We start from the raw sequence: 20,387 nt of genomic DNA, 5'->3' as shown, positions 1-20,387 counted from the left end.
TGAATTTTTCAGTTTCTTACCAACACTTGATTGATTTTGATTTGATTTTTTGAAATGGGTTAAGAACTTTAAATAGCTCTTCAAAAGGGGAGGAGGGGAGCCTCTCTACCACATCCTTTTCAATTTTAAACCATCATTGAAGACTTCAAACATTATCTTGCATTTCCACTCTGTTGAAAGGAAATGCTTTCTAGAGAGTCAGACTCCTCCTGTCTTTTTGCTTTTTATGCTGTTTTGGTCTTCTTTAAAGCATTTATCAATGTATATCTCATTTGCAAAATCTATTTATGATTAACTGCTGCAAACATGTATTATGCACAATTTTCATCATCCTTGTATTTAGTATTTTAATTCAAGCCACTGCCTTTTTGGGGAGGGGGAGGGGGGAGTGGAATTGCAATAACCAAGCTGGTACATAAAGTCTAAGCAATGATTGGGGAAGGCGGTGGATTTAGATTTGGAGCTGCTCTGTAATTTACGTTCACCTGCTTATTTTTGTTGTATGAATATATTGGTTTACCTTAATAGTCTGAGGGGGGAAATTGAGCAGGAACAGAAAGAGCAGCTCAAGATAAACCACTTCTCAGTAAGCACTTGAGAGCTAAGAGACCATGCCAGGATAGGAAAAAATCCCAGGAATGCAAGAAATTGAAAGAACTCTGGTAGGTTTAAGCAGCAACACTCTCTCAAGATCGGGGTGGTCATTTGGGAGAACCAGCCTGACACACAGGCAGCAATATGTTGATGTTGCCCAAACAAAAAATGCTCCCCAGACTGAGCAGCTGCTGAGTGAAATTGACATGATTCTTGTCAGTTTCACAACTGCTGGTCAGTGGTGGGCCCCATAAAACCAAAAAGAATTATGTAAATTTCACTCCTCAGTTGCCAGGTCTTCTATGTTGCTATGTGCTCTGCCCCAGACCTGGGACCCCTGGTTGGTTCACCAAGCTGCAGAAGTTGGCCAGCCCAAGGAGAAAGCTGGCTGAGGAGTCTAGAAACCTTGATCTCTCTGGCCAGCCTGCATGGTAGGGCTGCCCTGGAGTTTTAGATTTGGAAAGCCCATCCCAAACTTTCCTGGCTCTGTGGCAGGGAGCCCAGAGGCTCTGAGAGCCCCCAGGACTTGCAGGCTCCCAGCTCTGCAGCAAGGAGCCTGAGGTTCCTGAGCTGCAGGGCTGCCCCAAAGCTGCAGGCCACCTGAAAACCAGAGTAGGTTCCATCCGAAATGTTTCTAACCTGAGATGTTTTCACAGAGCACTTCAGGTTGGACAAAAGTAAGGGTGGCATGGTATGGTGTATTGCCACCCTTCCTTGTGCACAGCTGGTGGTGATGATGCTGCCTTCAGAGCTGGGCAGCCAGAGAGTAGTGGCTGCTGGTCAGGAGGCGGGAGGTGCTGGGGCTATGAACTGCCAAGCCCCAGCACAAATTAAGCCCCAAACACTGCTATTCTTAAGCTATATGAAAGTAGTATATGCATTGCTTAAGTTTTTGTGGACAACTTTAAATACTAAGCTGTTGATCCTGCCTGCCAATATACTGGCCCATGGTTGGTTTGTTTGGTTTTTTGTTTTGTTTTGTTTTTTAAAGAAAATACAAACACTACCTTTCTTGTTGCCAGACTACAAGCGTGAGGCAGCAAGGCTCCTTGAAACCTATGAAACTGTGAAAGTTGTGGAGTGGCTACAAAAACCAAAACACTATGTGACTTTGGAGAGGGGAAAAAGTGCTTCCCTTTATTCTGTTTTGTCAGATAACTTGCTGCTTTTTCCTAATTTTGTTCAACTTAATACTGAGTTGTTAAAATATCTTTCTTCTCTTGAAGAAGCAGAGGCCAGGTCTAAATATACTGGTTCAAAAACTAACTTTTGGTTAGGTTGTGGTAATTTTTTATTAAGAAGGGGAAAAGCATCCTGGCATAAAGATGATTTATATTGATCTAGTTTAGTCCTCTTCCCATACAAGAATAAGCTATGACTGGTATAAAGCAACTTTATTCTAGCAAAACTGCATCCACATTAAATGGTTCTAACAGCATCCACGCTAGAAGGTTTCTAGCATCCACTTTCTGTGTGGACAAGCCCTGATAATGAATCCTTTCAAAAATGTGACCTGCTTTTTCTATTCTCTCTGCTCCCCAAAGAAGAATAATTTCTTTTGACCTAAGGTGTAAATGTGTGCTAACTGACAGCAACCTTGGTTAAAGAGGTTTTTTGGGTTGGTAGGCAAAACTATACAATTGTAAAACAGTTGGAGGTAGGTCAACCTATCTAAATGAAGTTTCTAATTTTATTTCTTACTCAAACGTAGCCACTACCAAAATTTTATGTTTTTCAGAGTTGCTTAGACCCTGTCTACATTATACAGTTTCGTTGGCAGAAGGCAGCTTTTGCCGACAAAACAGTGGAGGTGTACACGCTACAAGGCTACTTTTGGCTGCAAAACTCTGCTGTTTTGCCAACAAAATAAAACCACCTCGATGAGAGGCATAGAGCTTTTTGCAGTGAAGTTAAAGCAACAAATCATCAGTGTAGATGCTGCCGCTATGTTGACATAACTGGCCTCCCCCGGTATCCCACAATGCTTGCCGTGACCATTCTGCTCATAAATATTTTGAACTTGGCTTGGCTGCCCTGCAGGCGTGCACCCTTTCCCTTTCAACATGGAGAGCTCACAAGCTGCTGAGGCTGCTGCTGTTGGCAGCTGAGGGGGCTGTAGGAAAACTCTGAAGGAATCATTAACATGGAATTGACTCTCTCAGACTGGCAGGTAGAATGGGCTGCTGCTGGTGGGGGAGGTGGACGGGGAGGGACTGCTCTGTCTACTGTCTGAACTTAAAGAAGCAGTATGCCGACATACTCTTCCCCCAACACGCACACTGTTTCTGTCTGTTCCCCCCACATACACTTCAGCTGAATCTTGTAGGATGCCAGTGAAACATTGCTGGTTTCTCAATCGCATCGTGTGACACTGTACCTGCCCCATGAAGCACTGCAAACCCTTCCCAAAGCACCCTGCTGCCAGTTTCACAATGGGATAACTACCCACAGTGCACTGCTCTCTGTGTTGTTGCAAGAGCTGCTAGTGACCTGCTCTGCCGACACCAGGAGCATAGTGTGGACATGCAACAGTACTTTAATTAAAGCGGCATAATTTTTGTCAACAAATCTCTATAGGTTAGCCATAGCCTTATATTCTACTATGTAGTTGCCCTTGTCCTAATCCTGCAGTATAGTACATGTTCTCTGACTTTGCCCTGAAATGTATCCTGTTCCTAAACAAATGTGTTGATCACTGTTCCTTAGTTAGTATGGCAGAGATTCTGACCAGGATTTGTTCTTGCCTAAATATGGGAACTTCCTTGGTCACCCTTCAACCAGCTGATACTAGATTGGTCCTTAGTGTCCTAGCAAAACTCTTTGCCAAAAGCTTTCCTATTCCCCTGACTGCTTCTAGAGTTATCTCAGATTATTTGACAGAGTAGTTCCCCCCTCCACCCCCCCCCCCCGCTTTCAACAAGTGTATTGGGGTAGAGAAGACATTTAATGCCCCAGCAACATTAACTTTCTACTTTCAATCTACAATGTCCTCTTTCTGTTATTGTATTTCATTGCCAATGTTGCATCAGAATATTTCTCCCAGAATCAAATGAGTGGCTGTTAGTTTTTTCTTTTAGTAATCTGCTTCTTGTGGATGCTGTAGCGCATTTTGTAAACACCCATGCCAGTGAAGAATGAGAACATGTTTCCGTCTCAGAACTTACTCCTCCTAACATTCTGATATTTACCTTAGGGCTAGTCTACACTGGCAATGTTAAAGTGCTGCCATGGCAGTGCTTTAACCAGGGCCGGCTCTACGTTTTTTGCTGCCCCAAGAAGAAAAAACAAAAACAAAAAAATCTGCTGAATACACACACCGCTGCCGGAGAGAACAGGAACATGGAAGGGAGCTGCCGCCGACAGCGAGACCCGAGTCAGAAGAGTTGCCGCCAAATTGCCACCGCGGGAAACAGAGAGGGGCTGCCACCGGGGCTGCCCCTTCAGCAGCGCTGCTCCAGGCACCAGCCTGCTTAGCTGGTGCCTAGAGCCGGCCCTTGCTTTAACATGGCTTGTGTAGTCGCGGCAGAGCACTGGGAGAGAGAGCTCCCAAAAAAACCACCCCCACGAGGGGCGTTACAGGTGTGCTACCAGCAGTGGGAGCCCGGCTCCTAGCACGGGTGCACTGTCTACACTGGCACTTTACAGCACTGAAACTTGCTGCGCTCGGGGGTGTTTTTTCACAACCCTGAGCAAGGAAGTGGCAGCACTGTAAAGTGCCAGTGTAGACAAGCCCTTATGCTCTTCCTTTAAATATATTCTCTAGAGGTTACATTTTATCTTTATTGCAGTTAGTTAGACCAGAGACAAGACTATATCAAAACCTATACAGCGCTATGAGAGTATTTGGGAAGAGCTGATCAGAAACAATAAGCTACATTGCTACAGATCCTATAGAGAAACTTGACACTCAATATGTTAATTAGAATGGTAGACTTTCACACCTCTTTACTCATGTGGGTGACTGCACAAGTGCAAAATAGTAAGGGATTTGAGACCTTCATGCCCCACTGGGTGGGGAAGGCAGTCGTATGTCTCTGATTACCTTCATTCTGTGAAGGGAACTATATAAAGTCCTTGTGCAGAAACTTGTGATAAGCAGTAATAATGGATCCTGGGAAACTTTCTGTAGAAAAGTACCTTGAACAAAGGAGGAAGAAAAGAATGCCACTCTACACTATAAATTTATATCCGTATAACTAAGTCGCTCAGACATGTGAAAAATCCACACCCCTGAGTGAGGTAGTTACACCTACCTAGCCCCTAGTGTAACAGCACTATGTGAACAGGCAGTCAGAGCTACTGCCTCTCATGGAGGTGGATTAATATCCCGATGGGAGAAGCTCTCCTGTCGGCAGAGTAGCATCTTCACTGAAGCGGGTACATCAGCGTTTGAAGTGTAGACCTGCCCTGAGAAACTGATGGAAAGGGCTTTAATGTTATGGGGGTGATTAATAGCAGTTTTGTGGGTTAAAACTACCACTTCCCTTCCTCCCACCCTCTTTAGGAAGATGGGAAATCTCCTTGGTAATCCTATTCCACGCAACTATGTATAGGTGTGGAGACCCTTATGGATGAGTGGAACAGCTTTGTCACACCACCAGTGTAATGCAGAGCTGTAGACTTTATTTTTGCCTGTTTATAAAGCCAGCCCTTTGCTTTATGAACAGTTACTGTAGACCCTAGGTGGAAACTGAACCAAAGAGTTACCATCTTGTTTAATTTCCCTTCTGCAGAATAGAGTTTACAGCTAATTTGAGTTTACAGAAAACTATTTTAACTGTTATATAGATGGTTGCACATCTGAGGAGGCACTGATGTGTGTCAGATGAGTTTATTTAAACAAGAATATGAAACTACTGCTGTTAACTTCAGAGGACACAGTATAAGCATGCATATGTAGTTGGGGTGAGCTATTTCTGGTCCAATTCCATATCGTTCTACTACCACAATGGAAAATCTGACCCAGAGCACTTAGTTCCTATAAAATGATCTATAAACACTCAAAATTGCAAATGCAGTGGGACTAATGAATTGTTGTGGGATCCATTTAGTTTGGAGACTGATGGAATCCTAGGAGTCCGCATGGAGAGTAGCGTTGGTCCCTCAAACTTTTTGTTTTTTGGCACATATAAGTGCTCTAATAAGAGCAAACTTTACTTGGTTATTCCTTCCCCTCCAGCACTCTACCCGACTGCTGTCTATTTCCTCTCCCTTGATGCAGAATGAAACTTCTCTTGCTGCCTGGAGCTACCACTGCCGTAATCTCTCAATGTCACCTTGCCGTGTGAGTTTGCTGTCCTGTAGATTTGCTAACTCTCCAGTTTTGTTGTCACCTGCTGCTAATTTAAACATTTTTGACTATACATTGAAGAAACGGCCGTGTGTGTGTGTGTGTGTGTGTGTGTGAAAACTGCTTCTGAGAATCATGATCTGGGCTGCAACTAGTAAGCATCCTCAAATGAAGACTGACTGGCATCACCAAGTAAGCTTAGAAGCCACAGTTTGAGAATCCTAAATTACAAGTTAAAATTTTAGCAGACATTATTAAATTCATACTGAGCAGGTTGCAGAAAAACAGGCTTAATGCAGTTCTTCAGTTATGGAAATCTCAAGCCTTGATCATTTGTCTCTGTTTAAAATCTAAAAACAAATTGTTAGAAGGTAATTTGGAACTGGCAGTAATTGTTTTTCAATAAACAGCTTGGCAAACAAATTGAAATTTTTATTGGAAATTTTTAAATTTGGATGAAAATATTTTGTTTTCCCTTTTCTTCCCCCTGCACTCCCATTCCACGAGGAATTGGGGTGACAGTTGGGAAGGAAGACAGATACCAACAAAACTTTTGGCACTCTTGGCTTTATAGAAAAACTTTTTTGTTAAATTTTTCATGGAACAAAAATTGTGTTCCAATATTTTTTTGCAGAAAATATTTTTATTACCAGCTTTATTAGTAATACTTACATTTCTACTGATTTTTTGCAAGTGTTAACATGACTTTGTATGAATTTGGTTGTCTTCCACGGTGATCTTGAATAGTAGTTAGTAAAAAGTTTTAATGCTTTTAGTTTCCAGATTGACATACTGGCAAGTGTTCTCACTGAAAATTATGGACTCCCATCACCATCTCTCCATATATACATTGAGCATTTTGCTTCCTATTAAATAAAGCAGTGGTTTTCAAACTGTGGGTCGGGACCCCAAAATGGGTAAATGGGGTCACCAGGGCTGGTGTCAGACTTGCTGGGGCCTGGGGCCAAAGTGCAAGCCCCACCGCCCAGGGCCGAAGCTGAAGCCCATGCCCCACTGCCCAGGGCCAAAGCCCAAGGGCGTCAGGGCTCAGGCTACAGTCCCCTGAGCTGGGGCTGAAGCCCTTTGTTCTTTGGCTTTGGTCCCCCACACCTGAGGCAGCGGAGCTCAGACTTTGGCCCCTGCTCCTGGGGTCACATAGTAATTTTTGTTGTCTGAGGGGGGGTCACAGTGCAATGAAGTTTGAGAACCTCTGAAATAAAGTACTTGAAACTAAAACCTGAATGTTCTTTAGAGTTAATTAAATGATGTATTTAAAAGTAGAACTGGATATTTAGTACATTAGATGCAACATAATTGTTTATAGACCTCCACTGTCTTATTTATTGAGTTTGCATTATTTTTCCCTTTCGTGCTGTCTCAATATTGTTTACATGTAAACCTGGAAGGGGAGGTAGAGAGAAAAGGAAAAACAAAGTTTTTGACCAAATGTAGCTTTTAATTTTTTGCAAGCATATTTGTGAATACAAATAAAGTGTCACTCTTAAACTATTACCTGTTTAGTTGATCCAGATTCCAGAGATTCTTGGCAAACTCTTCTGCAGATGTATGACTGCCCAGATGTCTCCAGACTCTGTCCATCTATTTACAGGACTCTTCATTATGTATCTTTATAGAAAATTTGACTGGAGAATGTTCAAGTGGGTGGGGGTTAAGATATTTTAATTAAGGGTTAGTGGACATAAAATATGCACTGTACATTGCAGGTGAACACGTGAAGATATATATCGTAGTGCTTTGAATTTATAACAAACTCATTTTAATTTATTTCGTTTTTTGTGTATTGGATATTTCATATGAAATCCTGTAGTTGTATCTAGAGAGAAATTAGGGCTATTCCTATATTTCTAACAACACTATATTTCTCTCAACACTCTGTAGTCCACGTTTATCTAGTAGCCAGCTCTCTAACAATTGAGTAAGCTGTCGCATGCATAGAGTGATATGAAAGACAGCTTCAAAAGTGCAATTTAAATACTTGTTTAAAAATAGACCACAAAATAGCAATACCATGTCAATTAGAGAGCTGTCTCTAGCAACTCTCTGAAAGCTAGATGACTATGTAACACTAAATTATTTTTTCCCTTCTCTTTTTCAGATCTTTCCTGAAAGAAGCCCTAGGGTCACATCACTGCTCATTCTTCAGTATGTTTAAGGGTCTGTATCACAAGAATAAAATGCTGAATGTGCATGGGGGCTGTATTTCAAATGAGAGGATGAAGTGTGAATCGTTTCCCCAGTAAATGAGTTGTAAATTGAAATGCCAACAAAACTTTGATGGAGTGTGTGTGTAAAATGTCCCTGTTAAATTCAGGTTGGAATATTTACTATAAATACTTAAGCTACTAACACTTCACATTCTCTGTATTGCACAAAACCTCAGTTGGTTCCCTAAATTATTTCATCTGATATGGGTAAACCAGTTCTGTCTAGGGGACAAAACACTTTTCTTTCTATTGCATTTTAAAATGCCAACATTTTTAAAAGGGATTCAGCAGATCTAAGTAATCTATCTTAGACCAGCCATGCCAGAATTAACATGCTTCATCCAATAATGCAGTAGAAATTATGGTATGAGGGAGAAATTAACATTTGAATACATAGCTTCAATACTAGAGCTGGTCATAAAATGGGAAAACTCAGATTGTATCTAAACTTTCACCACCCAACTCATTACATTTTCTAAATTGCAGGAAACTCCTTTTAACTAAACTGTTCACCATTAAAGCAAAGACTTTTAAATCAACTTTTGATTTAAAAGCCACAGGTAAAATGTAGAATTGAATTGCAGAATAACTGTATTAGGAATGACTTGTATTTTTTTGTTTGTTTGTTTTTGTTTTAGGGCTTTTCCTCCAGTGTGTATACACACACTTTTGAGAAATGAGAACAGATGACTCTGAAGCTTTTGAAGTGGGTTTGAGATCATGAGTACAAAGAAACTTTGTTTAGCCAAGTGAAGGTATCCAATGTGGTCTGAAATGCTGAGAAGAAAATTTCGTTTTTGGCATATTTTACGCTTCAGGCACCTCCTCGTGCTACTTCTTATTTTAGTGGCCTTTTCTGTTCTAAAAAGTAACCAAAAGCTGGACTTCTTGAGTCAGAGACATCTAGAGCTGACTGGTGAAGATCCTACCAGTAATATTAACTGCTCTAAGATACTGCAGGGTGATATAGAGGAAATTCAAAAAGTAAAGCTTGAGATATTATCTGTGTCATTTAAGAAACGCCCTAAGCTAACAGCAAGTGATTATATTAATATGACAACAGATTGTGCCTCTTTTACCAAGATGCGGAAGTATATTATGGAACCACTCAGTAAAGAAGAAGCTGAATTTCCAATTGCCTATTCAATAGTGGTATATCACAAAATAGACATGCTTGATAGACTTCTAAGATCAATCTATGCTCCGCAGAATTATTACTGTATTCATGTTGACAAAAAGTCTCCAGAATCTTTTCTGGCAGCAGTTAAGGGAATTGTGTCCTGTTTCAATAATGTCTTTATTGCCAGCCAATTGGAGAGTGTAGTGTATGCTTCGTGGAGCAGGGTACAGGCAGACCTCAACTGCATGAAAGATCTCTACAGGAGAAGTACAAACTGGAAATATTTGATAAATCTTTGTGGTATGGACTTTCCTATTAAGACCAACCAGGAAATGGTGGAGAAATTGAAAGCCCTAAAGGGTGAAAACAGCTTAGAAACTGAGAAAATGCCTTCCAGCAAAGAAATACGATGGAAAAAACACTATGAAATTGTTGATGGTAAGCTAAAGAACATGGGAATAGACAAACAACCTCCACCTCTTAGTACACCTGTTTTCTCTGGCAGTGCCTATTTTGTTGCTAGTAGGAGATTTGTAGAGTATGTGCTAGAAAACAGCAAAATCCTTGAATTTATTGAATGGGCTAAAGACACGTATAGCCCTGATGAATACCTGTGGGCTACTATTCAAAGAATCCCTGAAGTTCCAGGGGCTGTTTCTTCCAGTGACAAGTATGATGTTTCTGACATGAATGCTCTTGCCAGGTTTGTGAAGTGGCATTATTTTGAAGGGGATGTGTCAAAAGGTGCCCCCTATCCTCCGTGCAATGGAATTCATGTGCGCGCTGTGTGTGTGTTTGGAGTGGGAGACTTGAACTGGATGTTAAAGAAACACCATTTATTTGCTAACAAGTTTGATACTGATGTTGACCCCTTCGCAATTCAGTGCTTGGAAGAATATTTGAGAGAGAAAGCTTTGCATCAACACAAAAATTAAAATGCTATCTTGTGTTTGGTATGACAGCTTCACACTGATAAGGCTGTCATGCAGATAAAATATTATGTAGTGATGATTTATTAGTGTGTTGCACCTTACTCATCGCCTTGGTATGAGCATGAGAAACTCCACTTGGGGTATATATGATATGTTCGGTTCAATTCAGTCTCACCTGACTACTTTTCCCCCCCAAATTTCCATACCACATACTCTTATTATTGGAAGAGGTCCAAGCCTCAAAATGCATATTTGGGGTCAAGAGAGCTCCTCTGGTAAGTCCAGCTATTCTTGTGTAACATTTCAGTAGTAGCCTTTCAGGTTTTTTGGTTGTGGTGTTTTGTTTTTGTTTTTTGATCTCTGCTACTATTCAATTCAAAGCCTTAAAAAAACAGAACCCCCTGATCTTGTGTGGCCATAACTCCATCCTTTTTCATAATCTTCTATTACTGTTGGGCATGGGGTGGAGAGAAAGCTAGACTGAGCAAGCATGTAGATGCAAAAGGATCTCAGGGAAGGCATGTCAGGAATTCTTTAAAAAACAGATAAAAGGGAATTGATCAATATGCCAAAGCTAAGACTTTTGCAGTGGTTCCACATGTATTCTGGGATACATACTTCTGAATCTTCTTTTCTGAAAACCTTGAATTTAAGTTGAAATATTCACCAAGCAACTACAAGGCCTTGTGTTTAAAGTACACTTCTTACAGTAATGTTTTGTGTGCTTGTTTTAGTTTAAAACTATTTTAAAGTTGAACAATTACATTTTAATTTCAGAGACGACATTTATAGCTTTAATCTGCAATGTCCATCTTCTCAGGGGAATTTATTATTCTGGGCCTGTTAGGATATAAATGTTGATATCATGTTTATTTTTTTGTGCATAATGTCACTTCTCTACACTTGTAATTTTTTTTAACTAGTCTGAGGATTGAATTAATTCTTTTATGTTGCAACTCTAACCGGCAGAGCTGCTGGGCTCAACATTCTGAAAGAGTTAACGTACATCAGTCTACCCACTTGTATCTCAGAACATTTAAACAGTTACTGAATATTCAGACAAATAAATTATTTTTCTAAGTGAAACTCTGTTTTCTCTTGACATTTGAAAGTCCTCTCAAAGCACTGTCAAAATATAACTGACTGTGATACAGTTAGCATGATTTGGCCCCAAGTTAACAAATCTGTGCCTTGCTCAGGTAGGTGGCTCCCAGTCAGAGTAAATTCAGTGGGGCTACTTCTGTGCATAGAATGGAGGATGTATCTTCAATGTGCATTATAACAGGACTGACATAAAAGTAGTCAGCCTTTTAGGCCTAATTCTTGAAACTACTTCCAAACTTCTTGGGATGAAGAAGATATGGTAGCCGAGACTGACGCTTAGTATAGTGGGTTGTACACCTATAGTAAGCGATTAAAGTTTAAAAATGTGTATATACTTTTTATTATTTTGATCCTTTAAATATGTGTAGATGAACAACATTACTCCTAGCAGGAGTTCTATTGAAACCAGTGTTGCTATTCATATGTGTAACTTAGCTGCATACTTGTTTGCAAAATTATACCCTCTGACATCAGAACTAGGGCTGAGAAACCTGCTGTGGAGAAAGTCATTAAGGAAGATGGAACACAAGGTATAAATACATCAAATTTTCTGAGATGTAGGAATGGGAAGAAACACTTCAGGTCTCTTTTGGGGACACACTTCATTTTGGTAAAGACAGTTAAATCTTAAAAAGTACGGGTCTGTCTTCCAAAGGGATCTGCAACAACTTTGAATGCTATCAGAGGAAAGTTCTAGCTGACTTTTTGTCTCTGGTAAGGCCTAAAAAAGCAGCTATTGTGGTAGATGTGACAAAAGCAAGATTGTAGACTACACTCAAACTCCTTGAATGTAAGCACTGCCTTGGTGTTAAAATTCAAACTATTCCTTAGTGCTGCTTTTACTGCAGTCTGATAAATTGGATAAAGACAGTTGTGAAAGTTTCTCCATTCAGTACCTACCTATTGTCTAAAACTGTCATAACTTAATTCTTTGGAAACATCTTTATATATAGTTGCATTTTAACATAGGAATTCCACTTCTGCATCTAAATTAAAGATAAAGCCTAGGGGTTTAGGCCTATATCCTGTAACCCACTTACAATATTATTCTCTACTTTATATGAAAAGAGCAAAAAATTTAACTTGATTTCTCTTCCCTTGCCCTTCCAAAAATGAATATTTCTAAGGATCTGCGACGTTGTTACCTCTGCCAGTTTTAATCAAACACAAGATTTAGCCCATTGCCATACACAGTGAAAACTTCAATATCCTTTTTAAAAAAAAAAAAAAACAACCCCAAACCTGAAGCAACTGATATTTCTTTTAGCACTAAAATAAGCTGCCCCTGGCTTTAAAACTTTGGGTTAACTACTGCTTTAGGTAGGGTTGTCAGGTTTTTGAATGGAATGCCTGGTCAAAAAGGGACCCTCGGGGCTCCTGTCAGCACTGCTGACCACGCCATTAAAAGTCTGGTTGTTGGGGCTGGCAGGTTCCCTACCTGGCTCCACGTGGCTCCCCGGAAGTAGCGACATCCCTCCCCTCCTAGAAAAAGGCCGGCACCTGCAGGTGGAGACAGAGCGCAGATTCGCCTGGCCATGCCTATGTCTAGGAGACAAGGGCCATGTCTCGGCTTCCAGGGAGCCCCCTGAGGTAAGCGCTACCTGGAGCCTGCACCCCACACCTCCTCCCATACCCCAATCCCCTGCCCTGAGCCCCCTCCCTAAGCCTGCACCCAACTCCCTGCCCCAGCCCTGAGCCTCTTCCTGCACCCTGAACCCCTCATTTCTGGCTGCACCCTAGAGCCCACACCCCTAACCCAGAGCCTGTACCCTCTCCCATACCACAACCCTATGCCTCAGCCCAGAGCCACCTCTCATCCATGGCCCACCCCAGAGCCCACATCCCATTCCAGAGCCCTCTGCCGCACCCTGAATCTCTCATTTCTGGCCCCACCTCAGAGCCTGCACCCCTCATTCCCTCCCACACCTCTGCCCCAGCCCAGGGAAAATGAGTGAGTGAGATGGTGGAGGAGAGTGAGTTATCGAGGGAGGAAGGATGGAGTGAGCAGGGGTTGGGCCTAGTGGAAGGGACAGGGCAGGGGGTGAGATAAGGGTGTCTGGTTGTGTGATAAGAAAGTTGGCAACCCTAGGTTCAGGGACGTTTGTATATTCCTGGGGAGGCTGCTACAACTAGTCTATAAGTAGCTAGTCTTCCATTACAAATGTAAGCTCAAAACAAAAGTGGACTCTAAAGTATACTGCAATGGTCTCAATTGACCAGTTCCATGGAGGATTTAATCAAACAAAAAGCTTCAGGTAAAAGGCAACAACTCAGAGCAGATCAGACTGGATTCTATACTAATCTGTATACAGTACAAGAAGAAATAACTGATACTATTACAATTGTTTGTAAACTTTTTATTCTGCAGCAATTACTGTTCTGTAGCAGGTCCATTTAACACATGTGGGTCCTTAAGAAAGACTGAGTTTAAGTATGCTATGTGAGCCAAAATCCACAATAAATAAAGCCAAAGCGTAATTATTTGCACTAGCTGCATGTGTGGTGAAACTACAAAGCTGTTTCTGATTGAATTCATGTGCATGCTTTCAACTTTAGTTGCAAGACCCTCAACCAGTGGTGAGCAACCCCATCAGGGTAATTTGCTGTTGGGCAACATGACAGTTTGTTTACATTGACCAGCTGTGGGCGGCCATGCCTGCGGACAGTCAGTGTAAATGAACTATCTCATGGCCTGCCAGGGGATTACCCTGATCGGCCACATGTTGCCTGTGGGCCACAGGTTGCTCACCACTGGCCTAGACTCCCCTGTAAGCAGTATTTTCTAGGGGGCTGAATTACTTCCAGTAGCTGGGGCTTTAAGAAAAACACCAAGAAAAACTGTGAGACAAAATTGCAAGAGCTGGCAACACTGAAAGCCCTGTCCAGAGACCTACCACCATCACCAGCTACTGCTGCCATCCCCATCAAAAGTATCTTCAATTTGTTCATATGTTTCAGCTTCTGTCTAACATCCATGAATATGAAAAATGCTCTTCCCTAATGCTCCAGTTGGAAAGTGGCAACTTAGATACTTCATCTTCAAACTTGGCTTGACTTCTGAGTTACTTTAAAGAAAACTGGCTTGGTCAACTTTAAAAGTAATGTATGTTTAGAGGTAGCAATTTTCATATGCTTGCACTAACCTTTTCACCAGTAGACCTTGTAAGTAGGATAACTTTAGTTCAGGCAAACTGAATGCTTCCTCTGATGACTAACTCCATGTTTCTTCCCATGCAAATAAAAATGCAAAAAAAGAATTTCAATGCATATAAACTAGCATTAGGGCAGAAGATCTGAATACTCAGACTGGAGTACCTAAGGGTCTTAACGTTTTTGAACCTTTTAGAACAAGCTTTTTCAAAAGCATATTAGTGAGTTAGGTGCACAGGTTCCATTTACTTTCAATGGGATGTGTGCTCCTTAGGCACTTCTGAAATCCCATTTATACTTCACCCACTAGTGTTACATTAATATGGGGGAGGGGAGTCATTTAATTGATTTCTATTGTAACTATGGAAATAGAACAGATAAATAACTATATAGTGATAAAGTAGCACAGTTGTCCTAGTAACAGATACCATACCAGAGTGCTATTTCAGTTGACCAAAGGCTGACTTTATTCCTAAAATGTCTTAACTCTTACATGCAACCTCTTTCCTACCTGAATTTTGCTTTTCGGTAAATCTAAGTCTAATTAGCTGTCACAGACTCTGCCTCCTGTAATATAACACTTCATTTTTAAGTTTCCTGTCACCTTCTGAGCTCTGCAGTTGTAACTAAGTTAGCTGTACAACTGTTCACTACGCCATCTTTCACTTCACTATTGTGTCCCACATACGAAACACCATGAACATCAAGAAATCCCAGGGCAGTAGCCAGCAAGAAGCTATCGGCTGGACAATATGGTATTCACACTATCACTTAATCATTTTTCTTTGCTTTTCTTTCATTGCTTTTAACTTGAACAACTTTCAAATTAAAAAAAAGGGGAAGACTTAAGGAAAAGGTGCTGATTTTTAGGCACAGTATTTACTCAGATTGTTTAAAAATTATTTGAGGACTTAAGAAAAACAAAACCAGCTTTCTTAACTCTGAAACTGCCTAAAAATAGCTCCAACTGAGGTATATGCTGTTGTAAATTGAATTTATTAATGAGTTTTTAGCCAATGATAACAATTGTCCTGGCAAATCATCTTCATTCGTGTATGGTAACTAGAAAAGCTGCATTAAAGATTGAAGTTTAAGTTTGTCATCCACTCTATGGATTCTGGTTATGTGGAATGAATCAAAGCTGTCTTTCTAGAGAAGGATCTTAGAGGGCAGCAGTTCACTAGATGTTCTGTGTTTAAGTGCTTTGATGCAACCACAGCCATGACAATGATGACAAATGTAGATTGATGGCCTCATAGTCTAAAAAGCAAATCAAGCGATTGTCCTGGCATATAACTAAAACTTTATTTACATCAGTTACTCTAGTAATTAAACAAATTGACTGCACTGTGTAAATATATGGATTCCTATTGAAAATATGGCATACCAACGATTTAACTCTTGCCTATTTAGAAATCAGTCTTATCTACTTAATATCTGACTGAAAAAAGTGTTCACAACTACAGCCTCTGAGCCAGATCCTCCAGCCCTTCAGTGGGAGTTTGGGGGATCAGTGCCACTCAGAATCAGGCCCTCTTACACTCACAGACAGCACAAGAAGATAAGCATGTTGTATCAATAATGAGAATTCATTCATTAATAGTGTGACTTGCTGCACAAAAGCCCCAGTTCTATATTCAGTCAAAAGAAACTTCTGATCCACAGATGCCCCTTCAGTCTCTTTAGCATGAGAGGTTGCTCCCTATACTAAAGGACTAGCAGTTGTGAAATGCTCCTCGGTGAAGACTGTTGCTCTGCCCAAACTCACTGCTTTTCATCCAATCCATGGCAACCCAGCTCATTGGAATGATGCTGGGATCCTCAGTGTGTTTTCTGATGTCCAAACATAGGAGCCGCTTCTTCCGCAGCGGAGTGAATGCCACTCAACTACGAAGGATTTTTGGAAGGCTCTCTCCTGCTTAACAGCTCTGCTCTGTGAGACAAGGTGGGTGAGACGCAGCTACACCAACACTGCATACATGTTCTGGTCTGTGTCAGCAAGAAATTGAAAGAGGCCATATGAGCCTAAGGTTTAACTCCTCCATTCCTTTAAGAGGGTGCGACTAGCCTGCACAAGGCCTCATGCATCTTTTAAAATCAGTGGTGTTAGTCTTCAAAAGGTGCATTTAGAAAATTACTTGGTGATTAAGTGTGATCTGATGGTGTCCTTTGGGCCAAAAATATAGGTCTTACATTAGCTGAGATTATTAGAAATATTCCTGCATTTTTAACATTTCAAAGAAAACCTTTATTTTCACAGGTAAACAGTGCATCCCAACTCACACAGTCCCCCAACACACAGTCTCTCACACGGAGGCTTGCTCGCTCACGCTCTCTCTCTCTCACACACACACACACACATCATTATTATTATTATTGTTATTACTGCTTGTTACTTCCTGTCACAGTGCTCGTGGTGAGCCAGGAGTGGCAAGGGGTTGCAGGAGGGCTGTGGGCTCTGGTAAGATGCAGCCTCCTTGTGACAGCACGAAGCCTGCCTTGAGACACTGCCGCAGCGTCTGCTGTGTACGAAGCTTGGTGTGTGTCAGCAATTTGGGAGTGGGGTTTGGCTGTACCACCTCAACACACTGGGGTCAGCGGTGCCAGCTGGGGACTGCCTTCAGTGGAGCATAGGGTTCCCGTAAATCCTAAAGATGGCCCTGTCTAGGTCTGTTTTCAGTGGAGCATAGGGTGCCCATAAATCCAAAGGACGGCTCTGTCTAGGACCCAAGTCAGAATGGGGAGGCAACTCTCTAATACAAGGATATGGAACGTAATATTTCTGCCTAAAGACACTGGGTCAAATTCTGCCCATTACACCCAAAATCAATGAAGGGACACAGGACTAGATCACATTTGTTTCATTAAATGGAAAAATACCATGGTCAGACTTTTCACTTTGAAAGCAAAAAATTTTTTGGAGAGTTGGTTAGTTTAGAGAGTTTATATCTGTCTCGTGTTTATATTGTGCCTGTCACCATAGAATGTAGGTAAAAATGAATAAAGCATGTTTTGATCTGAAAGGTTCCTGCTCTTCACTCCTTGTCAGTGTCATTTTCTTAAATGGGATTATTCTGTTTATCTGCAGGGGAAGTTTTGCCCGTCACTTCTTCTAGCACTGTTTTATGGAGGAAAGGCCTTTCCATAAAGAAAAGATTTACATTTTCCCCTGAAAGTAGAAAGATGGGTTCATTCTGATCTCTGACGGTGCCACAACTGGGGGTTTTACATAAATCAGGATGCAGCATAAGAATTATATCCCCAAATCTAATGGACTTCTTTCCCCAAGAAGTGTCTAGCTAGATTTTCTGAAAGAGACAGATTGAAAATAATAAATTCAACACAGAAAATATCTATTGGATTATCCAGCCCACCCCTCTGCTTGTGGAAAATTGTTCACTACAACACATTAGCTATCGATTTGTCTAATCTAATTTTAAATATGTGCAGGGATGAGTCACCCACCATTTGCTGCTCGCGACACTTACTCCCCAGTCTTATCCATCTTGCTGTAAAGAAGTTTTGTTTTCATGTCTTTTCAGCGCTCTTGAAAAGTGGGCGAGCCAGAACTTTTCAGAATAATACCAGCTATGTCCTTGTACATTAAAAAGATGGGCTAATTAATAGAACTGGTTGAAATTGAACTTTTTCCCCCCAAAAAAAGTCCTTTCTAAAAAAAATTACATTTTGTACACAAATTGTTGTTGACATTGTTTTTGTAAAATTGTCTATTTTTACAAAAATAATTTAAAGTAAATTCTGAAAACAAATTTTAATTTACCGAAAACAGGTTTTGGTAAATGAAAAATGTCAAACAATTTTGATTTAAAAGAATCTGGTAAAAGATATCACTGAAACTTCCACAGAAAACAGGTGCATCTCCAACCTTGGGATCTAGAAACAACTTTGGCAACTTTTGCCAATTATTTTTTCCATTTTTTTTTTGGCAGCTCTGTCGTTAATAAACACCTGCTACAAATGTGATCTCATTTCTATGTTTAAAATAATTAAGAGAAGCACACAACAGGCTTCTAGCTAATATAATTTCTTCTTTCTCACACTACTCACCTCTCTCTTTCCCAATTTATCTGAATGAAGTAGTTAAAATCAGCTTCCCACTGCTGCTCTGACCTGTTTATGGTTAAGGTTCTGTACAACTCCACCCTATTACTACCATCATTTGTCACTCCACCCAATTTAATCTCAGCTCTCATTTCATATTGCTTCCTACTAGTCTTTTTGCTCCACTAATGAAGCCTACCTCACCCTGCCCTTCATTTCATTTTTTCATGCCTCTTCTATGCTGGGAAAAATTTCTTATCAAAATCCATCAGACATCCCCTCCCCCTTCATCCTCATTCTTCCTTAAACTTTTTTTCCCCTTTCTGTAAAAGTGCTGTTTGCCCCTTATTGTTTGTTTTTTAAATAGATATTCTAAATTAACAGCATTTTCTGGATTTCTCCACTTTTGTTTGCGTCCTGCTTATGCATTTAGTAATCTTTTCCTTTTCCTCTTGTAGAGGGCAAAGCATACTATGTGTGCACTTAATTAATGAATACATTAAATAAATGAGGTAGGATGGTGGTTCTAAATACCACTTTTCAGGCAGATTTTAGGGGTGAAGTAATGTGGGGAACGATGACCTATTGGGACAAATTCATTCCAATAACAGCAATGCACCAGCAAAGAAACTCTCTCCTTCTGAGCAGGATGGCTATCTATATCTAAAGCACTGGGGGACTAAAGGCATTTAAGGAATGTTGAGTAATGCTATAGTGGTCCAAAATTTGGCTCCAGAGGTACTGGCTTCTGAACAACCTATTTGGTAACCATAGAGACAGATAAATTCTTAAGCAGAGAGTCTCTGCACTACATTTTTAGAAAAAAATATACATTTGCCCATTACTCAGGTTGGCAAACCTTTCAAAAGACTTGGAACCAGGTCTTTCTTGCACCCAGTGAGGTCAGTGGGAATCTTACCACTTACATCAGCTGGAGCAGAAACGACCTCCAGTCCAAGCTCCAAGTTTGTAAAGAAACTAAGTGGTTTCAGGTTCTGTTGTGAAATCAGATCTCTACTTGTAACTGTTAAGTGAAATGAACAGACTAATCTATTGGGTGGCATAGTCTTTTTGCGGGTGGAGGGAGCATACATATTTCTCCTTTTTAGAGATCTCTCTTCAGTCAGAGTCAAAACAAGGTCATTCCCTTCCAAGGAATAGGAAAATGTGTGCCACTATATTGAAAGGCAGCATAGTGCAGCATAATTGCATAGATGGCTGGTGTGCTACATTCAGAAGATATTTGCATAGTCAGGTCTTTCAGCTGATTTCAGAGGAGTTGTGATTTATTTTTATTAACCACATTTTATGAGCCATGTTTAAAAAGAAGTTGACATGCATTTTATGAGCCCTGCTTCTTGCCTCTTTTTTTTTTTTTACATATAGGGAACAGACAGGAAGAAGAGGAGCAAGGGACTTGTTCAGTGGTTTAAAAATGCTTGGCACATCAAACTTCTAGCACCTGGGAGTGGAAACACAAGTGTGTATGTACTTAAATATATTTGGACATGTAAATACCATGCAAAATGTTGACTGTCTAACAGGGCCGGCTCTAGGTTTTTTGCCGTCCCAAGCTCCGAGAGCGCAATTGCCCAAGCAAAATGCCACCCCTGGAATTGTGCCGCCCCCAAGCATATGCTTGGTTTGTTGGTTCCTAGAGCCAGCCCTACTATCTAACCTTAACAATCCAACAGTAAGAACAGCCTAGATTTTTCAATTCTGATGTTTAATGACTGACAGGGATGATCCTATCGTTGTGTTTGTACACACACATAGTTACAGGCAGTATAAGTGCTTATTCTAACACATGACAAATTTTAAAAGGCAGAAAACTTGGAACATTTGTTTTTTAGACTTGTTAATCTCCAACCATGTTATAGGTTTTAAAAAAAAAATGTATTATCTGTTAA

The 20,387-nt window shown here is 40.7% G+C and overlaps 1 protein-coding gene across 4 annotated transcripts in view; it reads left to right on the top strand.

Moving 5' to 3' along the window:
* Positions 1 to 15,517, top strand: part of GCNT1 (glucosaminyl (N-acetyl) transferase 1) — a 43,573-nt gene extending 28,056 nt beyond the window's left edge. The window contains exons 2-4 of one of the 4 annotated variants that reach the window (XM_073345116.1): positions 5,816 to 5,878; positions 8,001 to 8,059; positions 8,748 to 15,517. In XM_073345116.1, the coding sequence (XP_073201217.1) occupies positions 8,872 to 10,164 (1,293 nt within the window). In that variant the 5' untranslated portion in view covers positions 5,816 to 5,878; positions 8,001 to 8,059; positions 8,748 to 8,871 and the 3' untranslated portion in view covers positions 10,165 to 15,517. Of the gene's footprint in view, positions 1 to 5,773; positions 5,879 to 5,944; positions 6,077 to 8,000; positions 8,060 to 8,747 lie in introns of those variants that run through there. The other 3 variants (XM_073345114.1, XM_073345115.1, XM_073345113.1) reach the window with 3 other exon arrangements.
* The last annotated feature ends 4,870 nt before the right edge of the window (positions 15,518 to 20,387 follow it).

Source organism: Lepidochelys kempii, chromosome 5 (assembly GCF_965140265.1).
Source record: "Lepidochelys kempii isolate rLepKem1 chromosome 5, rLepKem1.hap2, whole genome shotgun sequence".
Lineage (NCBI taxonomy): Eukaryota > Metazoa > Chordata > Testudines > Cheloniidae > Lepidochelys > Lepidochelys kempii.
The sequence above is the reverse complement of the archived record's forward strand: the minus strand, read 5'-3'. Positions and strand labels throughout refer to the sequence as shown.